This window comes from Vigna umbellata, chromosome 5, assembly GCF_029865625.1.
Source record: "Vigna umbellata cultivar VRB3 chromosome 5, Vumbellata_1.0, whole genome shotgun sequence".
Classification (NCBI taxonomy): domain Eukaryota; kingdom Viridiplantae; phylum Streptophyta; class Magnoliopsida; order Fabales; family Fabaceae; genus Vigna; species Vigna umbellata.
The window spans coordinates 64,073,813-64,092,985 of record NC_142169.1 but is presented as its reverse complement, the minus strand read 5'-3'; the positions used below and the strand labels follow the sequence as shown (position 1 = coordinate 64,092,985).

The following is a 19,173-nucleotide window of genomic DNA, read 5'->3' as shown; positions in this document are numbered from 1 at the left end:
CCAGTTTCACACCCTCCCCGACTTAACTTGGTATTTTGGCTTATGATGCAATGTATGTGTCTGTTTTGTTTGTCAATATGCCTTTAATCATATATTTTCCATCAACACTTGCAAGAAAGGTAAGTAAAAATGTATATCTCAAAATAAGATAATTACCATTGGAATAACATTTCGTGAAAATTATATTTCCGTACATTTTCTTGGAAGGGCATTAATTTTTTTTCCCTATACATGTTTATTCCTCACTATTTATTAAATCTAGGTACCCTTTTACGTAAGTAAATTATCTCGTGGCTATGAGTGATTTATGTTATTTTCATCTTTGGCATGATAATATTTCGAGTGAGAAGTGTGATTTTACTTGTACATAAAAACTTGTCACTTTTTGAAAAAAAAAATAATAGATAGTTTTGGACTGGTTTCAACTAACTTTTAAGCAATATATTTTAATTCTTTATTTAAAGATACTAATAATACTTAAGTATTATACACTCTCTCTCTTGTAAGATGTACCTGCTATTTACTCTTAATAAGACAATCAGTGCTTGATTGATACTGTTTGAATAGTTGGAGAGTAGGGGAGAGTGTATAATATTTAAGTGAAAACGTACCTGTTTGTGGCCCTGGCTCTATATTTATAAGTTGTCTCATGGACTTTAAGCTAACATAAGCCCAATAAAATATAAACAGAATAAAACATAAACAGATTTACCAATTATTAGTATCTTAACTGCTTATTTTCATCATATCTTCAATCAGATATTCTTCATTATTTTATTATCTATTGGACCACTAGCCCAATAATAGCTTAAACGTTGGCCCAATTGCGGATAGATCGGTCGGCTTTATTCAATAACCAACTCGGTCCATATTTCATACGATACAATATTTATTATAGAAATGTCCAATTACTTAATAATAATACCCAGTGTAAAATTCTTTCATATATAAGATTATTACATAATTTAACTTAGAACCCACTATGATTAAAAAAAAAACTTAGAATCCACTAACTATCGCATCCCTTTTCATAACCCTTCTACTGATGTTATTAAAAAAACTACTCGGTTAAGGTTACATGGTAAACACCAAGTAAGAAAAATGGTTGAAATTCTCACAGAAGAATACAGGGTGGGGGTATGCGTGATACGTTTCGTAATTTATGATTTGATTTGTTTAATAGTGACGGTGGCAATGGGCGAGAAGAGTATGAATGAACCGTGGGAAAAGCAAGCTTTGTGGCGCACGCGGCTGAGAGTGTCCGAGTGAGTAACGTAAAGAAAGAAAATAAGAGAGCGTGGTCAAAGTTAGCACTGAACCAAGTCACAAACGCGCACGCACTTCTACAGTACACTTTCATGATAATAAATAAAACTAAAAAAATGAGAAACTGTGTTGTATTGTTATATCACTCTTTAAATTTAAAATTTTTAAATACATCATAAGATTTGTAGGTTTAATTCAAATTTTAAAATAACTTTTGTACTTTTGTCTCCAAAAATATGTCAGTAGAAAACATAAAAGCTAAAAGAATTCTTAAATCTACCAAAGTTTCAACGTGGGATATTAGAAGAAGACCAGGCCTGGTCAATCCTGCGGCCAACACAGTGGATCTTTTAATAATGCATAATCATATCATTTGACCGACAGGTGTGATTCTCACATTTTCCTGTCTTCAGATAGCCTTCTCATTAACCCACCTGTAGCTACCGGTGAAGAGGTTGTTCTACTGTCTTTAAGTCTCATCGTCTTCTCCTTTTTGCTCATTCACAAATCACAGCAACACAACGCACAAATAATATATTAACACACTTCCCAAACCACCTCACGCACACACATTCACATACACTTATCCACTGGTAAGTTCCAACATCCTTCATGTCTTTCTTTCTTTTGTTTTCTGCCTATTGACTTCCCAAAGGGATACATCCTTTTCATTTTTCTTTTTTTCTTTAGTGTAAGTTGGATCAGTGAGCCAAATGCCAAACACACTTCACTTGGCTTTGGGATCGGGATCCTTCTCCTATGATTCTTTCTTTTGTTTAATGAGGATTTGCTGAGGAATTCATCCTTCATTCCTCGCTTGCTTTCTCTCGTTCGGTTCAATGATCTGTTGCTTTTTGTTGTCGGTACTTCCCCTTCTCTGCTCTCAAAATGCTTTTGTTAATACCTCAGCAAATTTTGAATATTTAGTTTCTTGAAAAAGCTCGACTTTTGATATGGGTAGGTAAGAAAAAGTATCTTTCTTCCAGAAAAAGGAAGTAAAGTAACTATTTTTCTATCCACAAAGCACCCTTCTTCAACTTGGTTTATTCTATTCTTCTGTTGGGTTGGGTTCATTTCTCATTATGCTTACGTTGGATTTCTTTTACTGGTAATTTTGCAGCAAAAACCTTACTTACAGAAAGGGAAAAGAAAATTCAGACTTCCATATTTTTAACTTTTCCTTCTATCTTTTTCCTTCTTGCTATTTGGGTTAAAAGAAAAATGAGAGTAACATGTTTTTAATTTTTGCCTTGGGGTTGATAAGTTGCAATTCTTTGTAAATAAGTTGCAATTCTTTGTAAAAGGGAAGTATTTTCCACCATTTTCTTGTTTTTGTGTCTTAAATGAATGGTGAGTATTGCAACTTCGTACTTTGTACTTTGGTTTGGACCTTGTTTGATTACTGTTTTAACTTGTTTGCAGGAGTATAAATGATGAGTGAACAATTGGGGCTGCTAAAAGTCATTGTTGTGCAAGGGAAAAGGTTGGTGATCCGGGATTTCAAGACCAGTGATCCTTATGTTGTGCTGAAACTAGGGAACCAGGTAAATAGGATTGATATGTCAAATTCATTTTAGCTTATTTCTGTTAACATTAAATTATGTAGCATATTTAACCCCAAAATGTTACCACACTAAACCAGACTGCAAAGACCAAGGTAATCAACAGCTGCTTGAATCCTGTTTGGAATGAAGAGCTTAATTTCACTCTTACAGAACCCTTGGGAGTGCTGAATTTGGTAAGTTCCATAATATTTGAGTGTACCACTTCATTCTTCTTTTCTTCAATCTCTAGTTTGTAGTCTATTTTGCAAGGAAGATACTCTCCCTACTCAGTGTTTGTGAAATAGATTGGTGATTTGTTCTGGTAATTTTACAAAGTAAATTTTGGTTTAGGTCCTTTAGATTTTGGCTAAATATAGCTTTAGTTCTATACTTTATAAAAAAAGATTTTGGTTCTGTCATTCTATTGGCAAATTTTGTTCCTTGTTCTGGTATAATGTTACATATTAAGGATTAAGGGTTGACATCATGAGAACCAAGATCATCTCTAAAATAAATTTTGACCAAAGATAAGAATCTAAGACATATTTTATCATATTTGAATACAGGGCACTGTTTATTAGCTTTTGTAATTGTACAACTGATTTGCTTTTTCCCTTTTTTTATAGGAAGTGTTTGATAAAGATCTGTTAAAGGCTGATGACAAGATGGGAAATGCTTTCCTCAACCTTCAACCATTAGTGTCTGCAGCGAGATTAAGAGATATCTTACGAGTGTCCTCTGGTGAGACAACCTTAAGGAAGGTCATACCTGATACTGAAAACTGTCTTGTCCGTGAAAGCAGTATCAATTGTGTTAATGGTGAGGTGGTGCAGAATGTTTGGTTAAGGCTTCGTGGAGTAGAGTCTGGGGAACTAGAATTGATCATCAAGCTGGCCACACCTATTACTCCTAAAACATAGTGCAGAATTTGCAATTGTCCCAAGTGAAAATCTCTAACCAGATCACAATTGTAACATTTTATGTGTAGTTGAGTCATGCTTTTGATTAACTTCTGCATAGATGAATTTCTACCCAAAAAATGAAAAAAAAAATGTCATTGATAGATAAAAGCCTCCAGAAGCTGCATTTTCAAATAAACTTGTGGTGATTTATGGCTTCTGCTTTATGGTGTGCTAAGTTTGTTACCATGTATTACATACCCTCCCCCGAAAAGTAGAAACTAGCCCTTATTTTAGCAATGATCATTCATTGGGTATTCCGTAAGTTTTGATGGTATTGTATTGTTTTTCAGTTGAGTTAAGAAAAGAGAAGTTGTTCTGCTTACTAGTTTCTATATCCACTTTATACATGTCATAATAAACTATTCAATAATCAACGGAATTGCTCTACTTTAATAATGTAACACCACTGTCAAACTATAATTACTCGACCATAATTTAGCAGTGAATCCCATTAGCAGTAACACTACAGACAGTGATGAGTTTTCTGGGGTCAGATTTCATTTTTTTCAATCCATAAGAATACTCAGATGACTGTGAAGCACAGTTTCAAGAATAAAGAATCAACATGGAGACTTGCTGAGCCAAAACAAAAAGGTTTCGCTAACAAAGTTTCATTATTGGTTAACTAAGACATAATATTATCAATCTGTATTTTTTAGTTGCATAATAATAGTTGTGATCTTTGTTTTTTTGCTTTTATTTCAACTAGTTTTTGTTATAAAAATAGGATTTATAAATACTGCAAACGCCTTTTGCAATTCTAGTTCTTCCAAAAAAACACAATACTTATGCATATTCTCATTCTGTGAAAATGTTGCTTACATATTTTGAAAGTAAAAAATCCATTAAGGAGTATGCTCCTAATGTTATAAAATTAAAACTGCATAACAATGTATAATTATAAACTAGTGTTTGATTTACTATATCTTTAAAAGGATAAAAAAAACATATATACAGAAAAAAACTTAATATACTCAAAATATATTTTTAGACTAATGTTTATAAATTATGAAAATATAGATTAATAATGAAAAGGTATTACTTTATAACTATTATTTGAGTATTATACTTAGGATAATTTTTAAAATTAATTTAAAAATAATAAATAAAAACGTGTTTAAAATTACGTTAAAATAATAAGAGAAGAGCCCGTAACTATCTCATCCTACAAAAGTATAAATACGCAATTTAGCATCACAGTTTGCATTTCTATTCTATCAATTAGAATGTGAAGAGGCTATGAACAGTTTTCCATCACCGATGAATGTGTTGAAGCTGAAGGCGGTGCCGAACGAGAACCCTAAGGAGAATGTGAAAAGGGAAACGGTGGATCTCGGAAATGGAAGCGACGTCGTATACATTCAGAGGCTAATACCCTCCGATCAGTCATGGAAATGGTTCCAGTATCTCGACAAACACATTCCATGGACCAGACCCAACATTCGCGTCTTCGGAAAATCCTTCCTTCAGGTTCATATCATTCCCCCATTTCTTTCAAATTCTACCCATACTGGAACGTCGGATTCCACAAAAATATCATCTTTTGGTGTTCTTAGAATGAAAAATGAAGCTATTAACTATCAATCTAGTTTGAAAATATGCCCCTGTTCTTAGGCAGTTAGAGTGATAAATGTTCATTTAGATAGGTTTGATTTTCTGATTTCGTATTATAAGTTTCAAAATTTTTTCCTTTTAAACCCTGTTAATGACAACATCACATCCCCTTTAATTTCTACTCGTATCATTTTAATCCCTTTTTAGTGACACCGTCGAGATTAAAAGAAATCAAGTGCCTAAAGGTCTAAAATCGAAAGTTTTTCAAATGCAATAACTAAAATGGGAAGTTTTTGTAACTATAAGATCACATGGGTAACTAAACCTTTAATATAAGTAGAACCTATGATTTCGAGGTGGAAAGCATCAAATCATTTTTGCTTCTTACCAGAGACGATCTTAGAAAGTGTGTCTTATTGTTTCGGGTAAAAATTGTTTCTGTCTCCAAATGTCGGGTTCGTTAGAAGTGATAACAAGCAGTTATTGCATTGAACTGAAGAAGCTTACACTAAGTCTACTGATTTCAAAGTATAATCATCAAAATAAATGCCTTTACTCCAAAATGAATTTTAGGCAATTACAAACATCCATCCAAACACACTCAATCTTGTTAGACAAACCGTTTTACAAAAGAAATGTTACCAACTGCAATTTCAAGTTCCCTAATCATGTAGTACTTAGTATTTGGCTTCAATCTCAATGTTAATGTGGGAAATAAAAATTATTTCAACCAATGAATTTCCTCATACATATCCTTGTAACCGAAGAGTGAAGAGAATAATAACCACACAATTTTGACAAAAGATGTTAGGAGTCTCGTATTGAGTAGGATGAACTATTTGATGTGGTACAACCTTGACCTAAGATGTTGGGATGAACTAGTTTTTTGGGTTGGGTTCTCACTTGTGCTTGAGTCATGACAAAAAACCAATTATAAAGTAGAGATTACTCTCTTGTGTATGGACATGATAGATAGATTAACCACAATATCCTAATGCCATGTAATTCTACAGCCTCGAGAGACATGTTATGTTGCAACTCCAGGTTTGACTGAGTTGACTTACAGCGGGTATCAGCCGCGTGCATATTCCTGGGATGATTATCCACCACTTAAAGACATGTTGGAGGCTGTAAGAATGTTTCTCAATCAACATTGTTCCTTTTCTATTCTGCTATTAATGACAATATATTTGACTTATGCTCTATCTGGCTCGTGTTTGTTGTGTTACTTAATATTTCTTTCTATTACTTCTGAAGGTCCATAACGCTCTTCCTGGGAGTAGTTTTAATAGCTTACTCTTAAATAGGTACAATGGTGGTAATGACTATGTTGGTTGGCATTCTGATGATGAGAAGCTTTATGGACCAACACCTGAAATTGCGTCTCTAACTTTTGGATGTGAACGTGACTTTGTTCTGAAGAAGAAGCCATGTAAAAAATCTGGTGGTATGAGTTCTTTTGTCGTTAGAGTTATACCATCTCTGTCTTTTTTCTTGTGCATGTTACTACACTAGTAGTAGACCCTTATGTGAGTGTGCATGAACTTGTTATCATTTGTTGTGGATCTTCAGATGGAAGTGATGAACCTGCCAGCAAGAGATTAAAGAAGGGTAGCCATGACGCTAATCAGCATACGTTTAGACTTAAGCATGGTTCACTTTTGGTGATGAGAGGCCATACCCAAAGAGATTGGATTCACTCTGTGCCCAAGCGTGCAAAAGCTGAAGGCACGCGCATTAACCTTACCTTTAGGCGGGTTTTTTGATTGGCTTGTGGCCAGAGCAGGTTTCGTTTAATATGCTAGCAGTATGTTCTTGTGACATGGTGATACATTTGTAAAGTTGTCTCGAGTAATATGAATATGAGTGTGTCCTATTTAATATTTCAAGCTTTATGTTCATGTTACTACCTTTGTCTTTTTGGTGGAATTATGAATTCCATATAGCTTCTGTGATGCAAATGCGGTTTTGTAAGCTTTTGATTCTTAAAGAACCCTTTTCTTTGTAAATCTCCTGATGGTGTTTCCTTGTAGGCTTCAACCACATTTTATGCTGAACCTGTGTGGGTCGCCTTGGTTTCTAGGCATTCTTCAATATGGCTCATGCGTAATTGACTTAAAATACTTAAAAGTAAATATGAATGCATGTTGCTCAGTGACAATGAAAAACAAGAACGTGAATCCTGGCTAAGAATAATATACCAAGAGTGGTTGAAAATTGTAGAAGCTGAGCAAAATATATTACTATAAGTATAATTTTCATCCGTAATCACATATAATGTAGAATAAAATACTGAGCTCAATAAAATATTAAAACTTAATTAATAGCAAAGAATAGAGTGAGTGGTGTTAGCAAATTATCAGCATAAAAAGGAAAATCGTATTTCTATAGATCCAGTTAGATATGTTTTATCAGTAAAATTTTTTGTAACAAACTTGAAAATCTACTGCTTCGATTTGATGCAGATTGATCATTTATCTATGCATATATTTGTCTTTCTGTTGCAGGATAAAACTCTTGTGTATTATTTTCTTTCATCTTCTTATCTGATAACCAATAACACTTATAAATAAGATAAAAATAATTGAAAAAAATATTCAAAATAATGAGCATTTAATATCTAAATATAAAATACTAAAATAATTATTCTCTAAATTATATCTCTAATTAAAATACTACACGTGATTATTTTAAAATCCACATATATATAAAAGTATTCAGGAATATTTTAAAAAATATATTTTATAAATTTTTAAAATAAAATTATAAAAAAATATAAAAAATATAATATAATATAAATTAAATTTTAGTTTTAATTTAATTTAATATAATAAAATATAAATTAATTTTAATTAAATTTAACTTGTAAAATAAATTTTTATTTTCATTTTTTATAAATAAAGAATATCCGCATGTATGGAAAATATAATATCCGACATATTTATAAACAGGTACTAAAATATTTAATATCCACGAATAATGAGTATCATTATGAATTTTATGTGTAGATACTAAAAGATAGGTACCAACTAATCACCGTAAAAAAAAAAAGTTTTGTTGTATTTTTTTCTTCTATGTTATTGAAATTTTAAGGTAAATATTATAATGTTAGAGTTAAGTTTAGATAATTAAAAAGTTATACATTGTATATTATATTTTATGTGGTTGTGAAGCTAAGAAAGTGTTTTCTATATATTTTTTAAAATTAGTACAACATGTATAGTTTCGCTTCGGTGTTTTTTTCATATTTATTTTCAGAAAAGAAAATTGAAATTATGACTTTGCACTTGGCAAGCATGTTGTAATTTTACAAATAAATATTTATAAAAGATAACAATAATTCTACATTAAAAAAAATATAACAAAAGAAAACTAAAATCTTTTATGCAAACTATAACCCTAACTAGTATAACTTGTAAACTCTAACAAGGAAAGAAACATCCTCCATGCAGCTAGAAGGACAAATGAGTAGGTTTCACTATGGATCACAAGTTGTTGACACATTTGTTCTTACGGATGTTCATTACAACAAGCTGTTGATGACACACACATGCTGTAAGGGATTCCTTCTTTTAGCTAAAAGAGCAAACAACATTATCCATACTACTATAAAAAAAACTTTAGGAGCCGCAAACATTATATATATATATATATATATATATATATATATATATATATATATATATATATATATATATATATATGATAGTCTTCATAATCAAAGAGTTAAATGTCTTCAATTCCTCCATAGATCTTCATGAATTCAATTGCCTCACCATCTGACCAGTGAATAGAACAATCATAAACAAACATAAGTGCATATATTCATTCATGACATAGGTTATATACAATCTCATATATACATGAACACTTCTCAATAATCAAATTATATCATTGCAATGTTAAAGTATAATCTTTAAAATTTTGATGGTTAAAAATTTTGGAAGGTTGTATACATCTTATTTATCCAAAATTATTTAAATTAACACAATTATAAGAATACTTACCCATCACATGGTAACAATATGAACATCATTTAAGATTGTCATTCTGCTACTTTGATCAATAGTTGACACTATTTCTGATATAATAGAATTATCATCCCAAGATTTATAGTCTTCACTTCTAACAAACTCATCATTCCCTTCTTGTGCATTAGACTCATTTTCCAATTTTTGAATAGCTTCTAATTCCAATGTGATTTCCCTCATAGTTGGTCGCCTCTTTCCGTTCAGCTCTAAACATCGACTTGCAAGATTGACAACTTTCATGATATAACATTTCTCCCCTTCCTTCATCACTCTTTCATCAATAATATCAAACACACAATTTTCCTCCACACACATGATGAAATATGAAGCTAAACTTTTAGCTTCCTCTTGACTTAGGAGGGTTATTGGCTTTTGTCCTGTTAAAAGTTCAACAAGAACTACTCCAAAACTGTACACATCACTTTTTTCTGTGAATTGACTAGTTTGAAAATATTCAGGGTCCAAGTATCCAAATGTTCCTTGAACTACTGTAGTAAGGTGAGTAACATCAATGGAAATCATTCTTGATGTACCAAAGTCTGCTACTTTCGCCCTATACTTTTCGTCCAATAGTATATTTGTTGACTTGATGTCTTTATGATATATAGGTTGAGAAGCGACAGAGTGCAAGTAAAATAAAGCTCCTGCAATTTCAATGGCAATTCTCAAACGCATGTTCCATGTCAATGGCATATCCTCATTTTGTAAATGCAAGTACTCGAAAAGATTACCATTAGGAATGAATTCATAAACAAGCAAAGGAATTTTAGTCTCCAAACAACTTCCTAACAACTTAACCACATTCCTATGGTTAATTTGTGAAAGAATGACAAATTCGTTGATAAATTCTTCAATCTTTCCTTGGACCTTAAATTTTTTCACTGCAATAATTGTTCCATCGATCAACATGCCTTTGTAAACAGTAGCTTGACCTCCTTTTCCAAGTACTCTATTTGTATTAAAGTTATCAGTGGCCTTCTCCAATTCTTTTAAACTGAAGAGTTTAACTTTATCCACATTAACTTCACCAGAAGACAATTTTTGTTGTAATAATAACCCTCCATTTCTTTTAAAGAAATTTTCTCTGGATTTCTTCACTATGGTTTTTTTTGTAACCTTGAACACCCGCCATAAAATAAGAAGTAAAATGATAGATCCAAAGCTTATAGAAACTCCTACATATTTGACCATATCATAACTTTAAAATAAGTCTTTAATCATTAATTAAAAACATAACAATTATGATTAAACCAACGTAAACACCTTATACTCTTCATTCATATATATATATATATATATATATATATATATATATATAAAGAATATATACTTTAACATTTAAAAATAATAAATGGAATGTATGATATGCAATTGTCTTAGTAATTATTATGTGTACTATTTATTTGAAACCTTGATTTTGTATTGTTTTGGATGTTTATGTCATTGTTTATTGATAATACATGAAGTAGAGAAATTCTTTGTTTGGAAAAAAAAATGGATTTTTCCTCTTTAGAGAGGAGTGGTGTTTCTCGAGCTTATTTTTGTTCAAGTAAAACCTTCTTCGCTTGGTAAAAAAATTTCTATGCGAAATGTTCTAAAGTGATAAATTTTTGCTCAAGTGATGTTTTTTTTGCTTAAGTGAAAGTGTGATGGTACTGATGTTATCTAAGATTATAAAATTTTCACTCAAACGAGAGTGCTAGCAATACAATTTTCACTCAAACAAATTTATTGTAGCCAAAATAAAGTAGATAAACAAGCTTATTCTTATTTCCACCCAAGTGAAAATATCTGAAAATCAATCTATTTTTATTGAATGTTTTTGAACTTTTATTGAAGTGAAATTAAAATATTATTATGTAATTATGTACTTAAGGTATAAGCTATGTGAAGTAGAATAGAATTTGAAATTAATGACCATAATTTATTGCTTGTGTTTGAGGTTGAGTAGAATGAGGGATTAATGCATGTAATCTATTATGAATTATTAATGAGATATGTAAAATTTCTTGTATTTGATACACTAGTTAATATAAATATAAAGATAATAACTATTCCTAATTAGATAATCATATAAATTATTAACCACTTCATACTTCATACATACCTTTTATGATGGATATTGTCCTGTGACTCCCGTTGGATTGATAATAGTCTGAAATGTGATAAATAAAGTTTAAAATATTTATATAATGTTATTCAGGAAAAATATAAGAAATAGGATACCATTGAGAAAATAAAAGAGTTGTAATTTTTTTTAATTAACTACAATATGATTATATAGTGTAAATGGCTTGTTGGTTGTTTTATAATTTTAATAAAAAAATATATGGATATTCTCAGATATTTTAACTATGATATACACAATTTTAAATAAATGTTATTATTTTATTCTCCAAATGTCTTTAAATTAAATAAAATAGTAAATTTTATACTATTTTTCATGTCGAACCAGGAAATATATTTAAAGAAAATAATATTGTATCAGTAATCCTATTTGTTTATATATATATTTATATATATATATATATATATATATATATATAATATCAATTTTTTTAATTGCTTTTTGATTTTCGTATGATTTGACTTTTAGCGGCAATTTTTTGATGATTGTATTTTTTTAATGAAGTCTGCTATTATCGTTTTAATTTTAATAAGTGGCTTTTAAGCATGTAAAAAGAAGTCTTTTTAAGTGCAGTAAGTAAGTACTAAGTATAATAAAAAATTGGGTAGAGTTGAAATTATATATATACCTGAACAACCTCCCTCAACATAGGGATTGGAACCGTAACCGTATGTGCAGGAACATCTCTGACCCGAACGATTATATCGTGAAGATGTAATATTAGTGTCAAAACAGCGGGAGAGATCATCTGGAGGAAGTTTAAGGTTTAAGTTGTTGGGAATCTCCCATTCAAGCACCACAGGGACCACATCCACATCCTTCATCTCACCATGGATAGGAAAGTAGTAGCCTTTGCGAGTATAATAAAGACTAAAATAATCTTGTACAACCATGGCGTAACTGCACTCACGATTCGTTTCATTCTCCTTCAAACCTTTTACTTCAGTGCTGTATTCCTTAAGATACGGTGGCAGGGAATTCTGACAGCAGGACTTCCCGTTACAATCACTGTTTGCAAGCTCCATTTTCCCGATATCATCCACCTTGAAGTCCTCGTCGCAGATGGACACACAACCACTGCCTTCTGACCCATTCACCTGCAAAAAAGTAATTATATTGCAACCTACGGCCACAAATTTGTTGTGCTCCTGCGAATACACGAAAGGACTTCCTTCCAGCGACTGGTTCACCGGCCTAGAATCTTTGCTTCCGCAGTTGTTACGGTCAATGGGATTGTTGACAGTAACCGTACCTTGTTGGACATCAATGAATCTCACCTGCACTCCTATTGACTTGAGGTAAGGTGTTTGATATGTGGAAGTGTTTCTGCATTCTATTTCAAACCATTTCCCTAAGTAGCATTCTGAAGTATTCATTCCAAACGGAAAGGGAATTTGAAGATCTCCACACTGCGAATCACAGCCAGGCTTTGCTAGTACTTGTGGGTAATCTTGTGCAGATACCTGTACATGTATAAACCATATTACCAAAATGATGAAATGGATTACCAATTTCAGAATCATTGCGTTTTGTTGGCTGCTTCAAGATTCAAGAGGTGTGTGTGCAGGCTTCCAACTTCTACCAAGATGGGTATTTATATTACATGATTTTCACGTCATTGCCTAATTTCTAACCAATAATTTCTTGGTTTCTTCTTAATGACTCACTGCTGAGCGTTGGTATTTAATCTTACTCATGTGAATTCTTGTGCCACTTTTCCACGCGTTTGAATAAGAGTTCTAACCGTGAGGAAAGCTATGTTGACAACCCTAAATTAATAAGATAGAAACATAGACAACGCCCGAGGTTGACAAAAACCAAAATTAGAAAAAGATAGCCAGGATATAAATGCCAATCTACAAACCTAATCCATTTTGTGTTATTATTTTAAATACAAAAATCATTTTATTTAATTGTTTGATTGAACTTTTTATTTTATGAGGTTCTTGTTAAATCAAATATTTTTATTAGGATAGAATTTATGATATTAATTGAAAATTAGCTTTTCATTTATTAATATATTTTTTATAAATGATGCAGGTGGTATCATCGATAACCTGACTTAATTTGAGAATTTGTAATAGGTAATATTAGATTGTGAATGTTGTTCCATCTAACAACAAAATATAAACAAAATACTCTATTGATTATCAATTTGCATTCTAGTGTATTTGAAGTCGTCTTTGGAAAATAATCATACAGGTTGGTTTAGTCCAAAATCAAAATTCTATATTTAAAGCGAAAATGACACCCTGAATGAGAGTCCTGACTTTTGCTTTGATTGAGTGGATGACCTCTGAAACCGTCAATACTGTCACTTCAAATCCTAGCTTCCCGGAAAGGTCTTCAGAGCATCTGATTTGACTTTTTCAAAAGCGGAGTAAATACAAAGATATTGAATTATGTGAAGATACAACTTTATCATGGTATATATTTTTGAGATATTATATTGTGAAAATCAATTGATATAATAAGAAATGACTCATTTATATAATATAAGTTAATGTTATTTTTAATCCATATAAATCTTCATACATCTTTTTATATATATATATATATATATATATATATATATAAATTTATTTTTGAAAAATAATACTTTAACAATTTGATAATATTTTGACATAGCATACGTGTCAAAACGAGAGCAGTGAACGTGAAAAATAATTTAAAAAATTAAAATGACGTAGAAAGGAAGTTGGGGGAAGGGGTTTCAAGTTTTTGGGGTTGATTTCCAATATTCAGATTTTGAATCTTAGACTTTGGTAGAGAGAGAACAGAAGGTTGAGAGAGAGCGTGAACCCTAGAGAGAAAGTGTTCCCAACACGACCTTCACCTAGGCAGTTGCCTGAGCAGAAGTGGCCGTTCACGGAATTTGTACCGTTCACCGGACCGTCATCGTTCATCGAAGTCTTGTCTGCTGTCGTTCCACCGTCGTTCTGCGGTTTTGAAGCGCTTTGTATTAGGACACAGTAGATAACGCTTCTTAAGATAAGCACTATGACTATCCTGTTTCTTTTTCGTTTCGCTTTTTAGGGCTTCTTTTTCATTTCGCTCCTTCGTGTTTCTTTTTCATTTCGCTCATTCATGCTTCTCTTTGCTCCTTCGTGCTACTTTCGGCGGCATTGCCTCAAGCACTAGATGTATAGTGTTTCGTTCATCTACTGAGATTCAGGTATCCATGTTCCTTCGTTCCCTCCTTCTCTTCTTTGTTTCTCCTTTGCCCTTTTTCATACCCTAAAAACGCATTTTTCCTAAGTTTTCGAAGATTAATTCAATTATTCTCTTTTTCTCTCTTCATTCTTTATTTTTCTTTTCTTTTTGCCCAAAATCGAAAATACCTAGGGTTAGCCAAATTGGGGAAATAGCATTGTGAACACGAGAGAGAGGAGGAGGGATCCTTCAATACCAAATCCCTAACAAGCGTGTTTAAGTCTTACAATCCACACAGAGATAAGAAGAGATCAAATGAAATTACAGGGAGTGGAAGAGATTAAATAAGGGTGCGGGTGTATTTTGACCTTATAAGGAACACAAAATTTAGGCTTCAAATTTATGTTTTTTGGAGTGAAGCATCTTAAGGGCTACAAAACTGGTTTGCAATCCCGACCATCAAACTAACCTAGAAAGGCAATAGCGAGAAGTTGCAATATGCTGCAAGTTGCAATGTTCAATGACAAAACTAAAATATTTCAATCTACAGTAGATAAAAACTCAAACAAGGGAGAAGATCACGATAGCCTTACATGTCAAACTGTGATTTTGACTACAATGATTATTATTGTTTAATTTTTTGTTCTTTTCCATTTTATATTAATTTGACAAAGCAACAACTTTTTAGAAAATATTTGGAAATGCTTTAATTAAGTGGGGCATTACTATGACTGTGGTTTTCAGGTTAAAGTTTTCATTATACAAATACATCATGCTTTATGATTTTCAGGGTAGAGGATTCAATGTACAAATTAATTATGCTGAAGAACCTGTCCAAGACTACGTTCAGGCTGTTGTTTCAACGACACTCTTGATCCACGAGCGGGTATTTTAATCCCTTACAATGAGATGGAATAAATTCAAGTAATGCATTTTATATTTGAGGCATTTTAATCACTTCAGTTTAATTACATGTTTTGTTGCTAAGTGATTACATTAGACTTGATCATAGATTTTAAACTGAGTGTTTATTTGATACATATCATAGTAACTGTAATATAATTTTTGAAGAATATCCCTTGTATTTTCTCAAAATTTGAGAGAAGTTTCATCAATTTTTATGACACTTATTGTCTTTTTTAAAATTTTATACAAGTTGTTGTTTGTTTATGAAGAATTTAAAACATTTAAATTTTCAATATTTATTGGGTTGATAGTTTCCTAGTCATGGTACTGTATGAATTTTAAATTAACATGCTTTTATGTATTTTCTTCATTATTTCAATTTATTATAATTTTCCTAGTCATTGTGGTTGATTCTAGCTGCCATCCTAGTAATTTTATTTTTAGAACTGTTCCCTTCATTCTTTTTTTCCACCTTAAGCAGATTTCTTAGATGTCTTCAAGTGTAATTTTCTTTCATGCTTAGTAACAGATTTCTGATATTGAAAATTTGGTTGTGGCTCCAATATCTAGGGCCTCTACTAGACAAAGAGTTGGTAGGGGTCGATGAGTTTCACCAGGAAAGTGTTACAGGTGTTGTTTCAACTATTTACTAAAAATGTTTTCCTATAAAATATGATTTGTTATCCTAGTTTCCTCTTGCTTATGATATAAGAGATTGACTCTTATATCGAGTAATGGAAGGTGACTCTGTTGATCTATAATCATCTTCTTATCTATGTAATGACAACATGCTTTACAACATTCATTCACCTTTTAAAACATTTTTATTATATATATTTGTCACTGTTGACTCATCATTATTCCTTCATGATCCATTCCCTGATTAAGTCCCCTCTTCTTGCTATGTTATTTTGTCTAGATTTTCAGTTTGATTGTTGTTTTAAATTTACATGATATGTTTGCATTATATCATGTTACTTCAGGTTATACACCTGGTCTTATGTTCTAATGTGTTACTAACACAACCATTAGTTGCCTGATTAGTCATCGACACGGTGGCTTCATATTACTTTATGTTCACATATCTATGATTTAATTGCCTTTTTTCTTTTAGTAATTAGAAAGTGCTCAATATGGTGTATTGACCAATCTCTTAACCACTCTTGTTTACAAAATCTTTCTTTATATAAATGATTATGTTAAAATTTTCAATTATTTTCAGGTGTGATCATATTCTTTCATACGACTTGGGAATGAAATTTCTTACATATGAAAGGAGTGAACTCAAATTTTCATACCACAGACCAGTGACGGTCACATACATGGTAGAGGTTGAGATTGAAAGCCCTGAATTTGATTGATGTAGAGATTGAAAACGAAGAAGTCATGACAAATTTAGTTATAGTTGAAATTTGAACATATGTGAGGAAAATTTGATGGGAAAATTTATGTATCCTTATAAAAATAAACAGAATGCAGATATATGTTAGATAAGTGACAAGTATTTTCCATATTTAGTTGTATGGAGAGATGATTGCAATTGCAACATGCAAATAGGTGATACATATGTAGAATGCATAAGATAAACTTTATTGTGTTATCTTATTATTAGTAAAAAAGATTTTAGTATAATTGTGAGAAAATTTTATAGTTTTTTTGTTGTTATCAAATATGAGTATGATATTGATGAATTATAATATCTAAATATTGTTGTAAATTTTAATTTTTTAATACATCCTTTAATAATTTAATTAGGCATAACATTTTCATTGAGGTGTCAATATCAAGAGTTATAGATGACTAATTGAATATGGATTCGTAATTGTCATATTTTATTCATACACCAAAAGTAATGAATATTTTTTTTGAAATATTTGTTTGTCATATTTTTCTTAATATTTTACATGTTTTTGTATATAAAAGAACCAATGAATAATATAGGTTTGTACGTAATAAAACTAATATTTATATATTTTTTTTCAAAAAAATATTTTATATTTTTTGAAATATTTTATTGAAAATTAATTTTGAACTACAAAATTTTTTTAACACTTATTTCACATATAAGTGATGTTCATGCAATGACTATGACATTTATATCAAACTTCAATCCCAAATATCATTTTTTTCTAGAACCCTTATGAAAAAGCTACCTTAAAGACTAAATAACTAGAGAATTTAAGTAAAGATTTTGCACATGCAGGTCACCTTTCCAAATGACATTGATTTTGAAGTTCATAATTTTTTTAACACTTATTTCACGTATATGTGATGTTGAGGCAATGATTATGACAAGGAACTCCAAAATGAGTGTCATCTTCGTAGCCTGAAGTACACACTTATTTTGCTTTTGTTACCAGTGTTTTTTATGTACCATGAGTTTTACTAAATATGGTTTCTTGCTCATGAAATTCTATATAAATGACAATAATTGGTTCTAGATCACTTTTAAGTTGAAAAAAATTATGAGATATATATTAGGCACTCCAAAATGAGTGTCATTTTCGTAGTTGACCCTCCTGTGTAAAACTTTAGCATGAAGTACCCACTTATTTTGTCTTTGCTACCACTGTTGTTTCTACACCGTTAGTTTTACTAAATATGGTTCTTTGTCCATGGAATTCTATGGCATAATAATTGGTTCCACGTCACTTTTAAGTTGAAAAACTGATGAGAAATATATTAGGCACTTCAAAATGAGTGTGATCTTCGTAATTTACCCTTATGTGCAAAACTTTAGCCTCAAGTACCCACTTATTTTGCCTTTGGTACCACTATTTTTTATGCACCATGAGTTTTACTAAATATGGTTCCTTGCCCATGGAATTCTATATAAATGGCATAATAATTGGTTTCAGATCACTTTTAAGTTGAAAAAATGATGAGAAATACATTAGACACTCCAAAATTAGTGTCGTCTTCGTAGTTGATCCTCCTGTGCAAAACTTTAGCTTGAAGTACCCACTTATTTTGCCTTTGCTACGAGTGCTTTTTATGCACCATGAGTTTTACTAAAAATAATTACATGGCCACAAAATTCTTCATAAATGACATAATAATTGGTTTCACATCATTTTTAAATTAAAAAAATTATGAGAAATATTAGACACTCTAAAATGAGTGTCATCTTCGTAGTTGATCCCCATGTGCAAAACTTCATCATGAAGTACCCACTTATTTTTCCTTTGCTACCACTGTTGTTTTTGCACTATGAGTTTTACTAAATATGATTCATTGACCACAAAATTCTTCATAAATGACATAATAATTGGTTCCCATCATAATTACAAATAATAACTACTTTTAAATAATAAAGATTTACAAATACATTATTATTAATCTTACCACTTTAACAAAAATTAGTGATGGAGAATATAATGCATTTTACTCCTGGTTCAAACATTTAATTTGTATTAAGAAATTACAAAAATATATCAAATTGTATGTACAAGTGTGCACATGGAGAAAAAGTTTAGTGTTACAAAAATATATCAAATTGTATGTACAAGTGTGCACATGGAGAAAAAGTTTAGTGTGTTACAAAATTGTCATGAGTAAAGACTTTCTTCTTGACACTTCAAAAATATGTTATAGTGTACAAATAAATTTTATATATTTTATAAAAATAG

At 31.0% G+C, this 19,173-nt stretch overlaps 3 protein-coding genes and 1 long non-coding RNA gene across 8 annotated transcripts; 3 read left to right on the top strand and 1 right to left on the bottom strand.

The window, feature by feature from the left end:
• Positions 1–1,695: 1,695 nt before the first annotated feature.
• On the top strand, positions 1,696–4,094 carry LOC124819705 (Calcium-dependent lipid-binding (CaLB domain) family protein). 5 transcript variants are annotated; one of them, XM_088115309.1, is made up of 5 exons: positions 1,729–1,859; positions 1,957–2,129; positions 2,689–2,810; positions 2,909–3,004; positions 3,437–4,094. In XM_088115309.1, the coding sequence occupies exons 3-5, from the start codon at positions 2,697–2,699 to the stop codon at positions 3,728–3,730; spliced, it is 504 nt and encodes a 167-aa protein (XP_087971435.1). In that variant the 5' UTR covers positions 1,729–1,859; positions 1,957–2,129; positions 2,689–2,696; the 3' UTR covers positions 3,731–4,094. The 5 variants fall into 5 exon arrangements, with proteins under 5 accessions (XP_047147249.1, XP_047147226.1, XP_087971435.1 ...); XM_047291293.2 differs by lacking the exons at positions 1,729–1,859; positions 1,957–2,129 and adding an exon at positions 1,696–1,720; XM_047291270.2 differs by lacking the exon at positions 1,957–2,129 and having other exon boundaries at positions 1,720–1,859.
• Positions 4,095–4,976: 882 nt separating this feature from the next.
• On the top strand, positions 4,977–7,300 carry ALKBH2 (oxidoreductase, 2OG-Fe(II) oxygenase family protein). Its single transcript, XM_047291260.2, has 4 exons — positions 4,977–5,242; positions 6,340–6,456; positions 6,584–6,773; positions 6,899–7,300. The coding sequence occupies exons 1-4, from the start codon at positions 5,012–5,014 to the stop codon at positions 7,090–7,092; spliced, it is 732 nt and encodes a 243-aa protein (XP_047147216.1). The 5' UTR covers positions 4,977–5,011; the 3' UTR covers positions 7,093–7,300.
• Positions 7,301–9,128: 1,828 nt separating this feature from the next.
• Positions 9,129–13,120, bottom strand: LOC124846119 (wall-associated receptor kinase-like 8). The gene is made up of 3 exons (XM_088091535.1): positions 12,114–13,120; positions 11,465–11,512; positions 9,129–10,532 (listed from the first exon to the last, which is right to left on the bottom strand). The coding sequence occupies exons 1-3, from the start codon at positions 13,006–13,008 to the stop codon at positions 9,337–9,339; spliced, it is 2,139 nt and encodes a 712-aa protein (XP_087947661.1). The 5' UTR covers positions 13,009–13,120; the 3' UTR covers positions 9,129–9,336.
• A 1,082-nt stretch (positions 13,121–14,202) lies between these two features.
• On the top strand, positions 14,203–17,176 carry LOC124844156 (uncharacterized). The gene is made up of 3 exons (XR_015786610.1): positions 14,203–14,660; positions 15,429–15,562; positions 16,767–17,176. It is a non-coding gene; the product is annotated as an uncharacterized LOC124844156 (long non-coding RNA).
• The last annotated feature ends 1,997 nt before the right edge of the window (positions 17,177–19,173 follow it).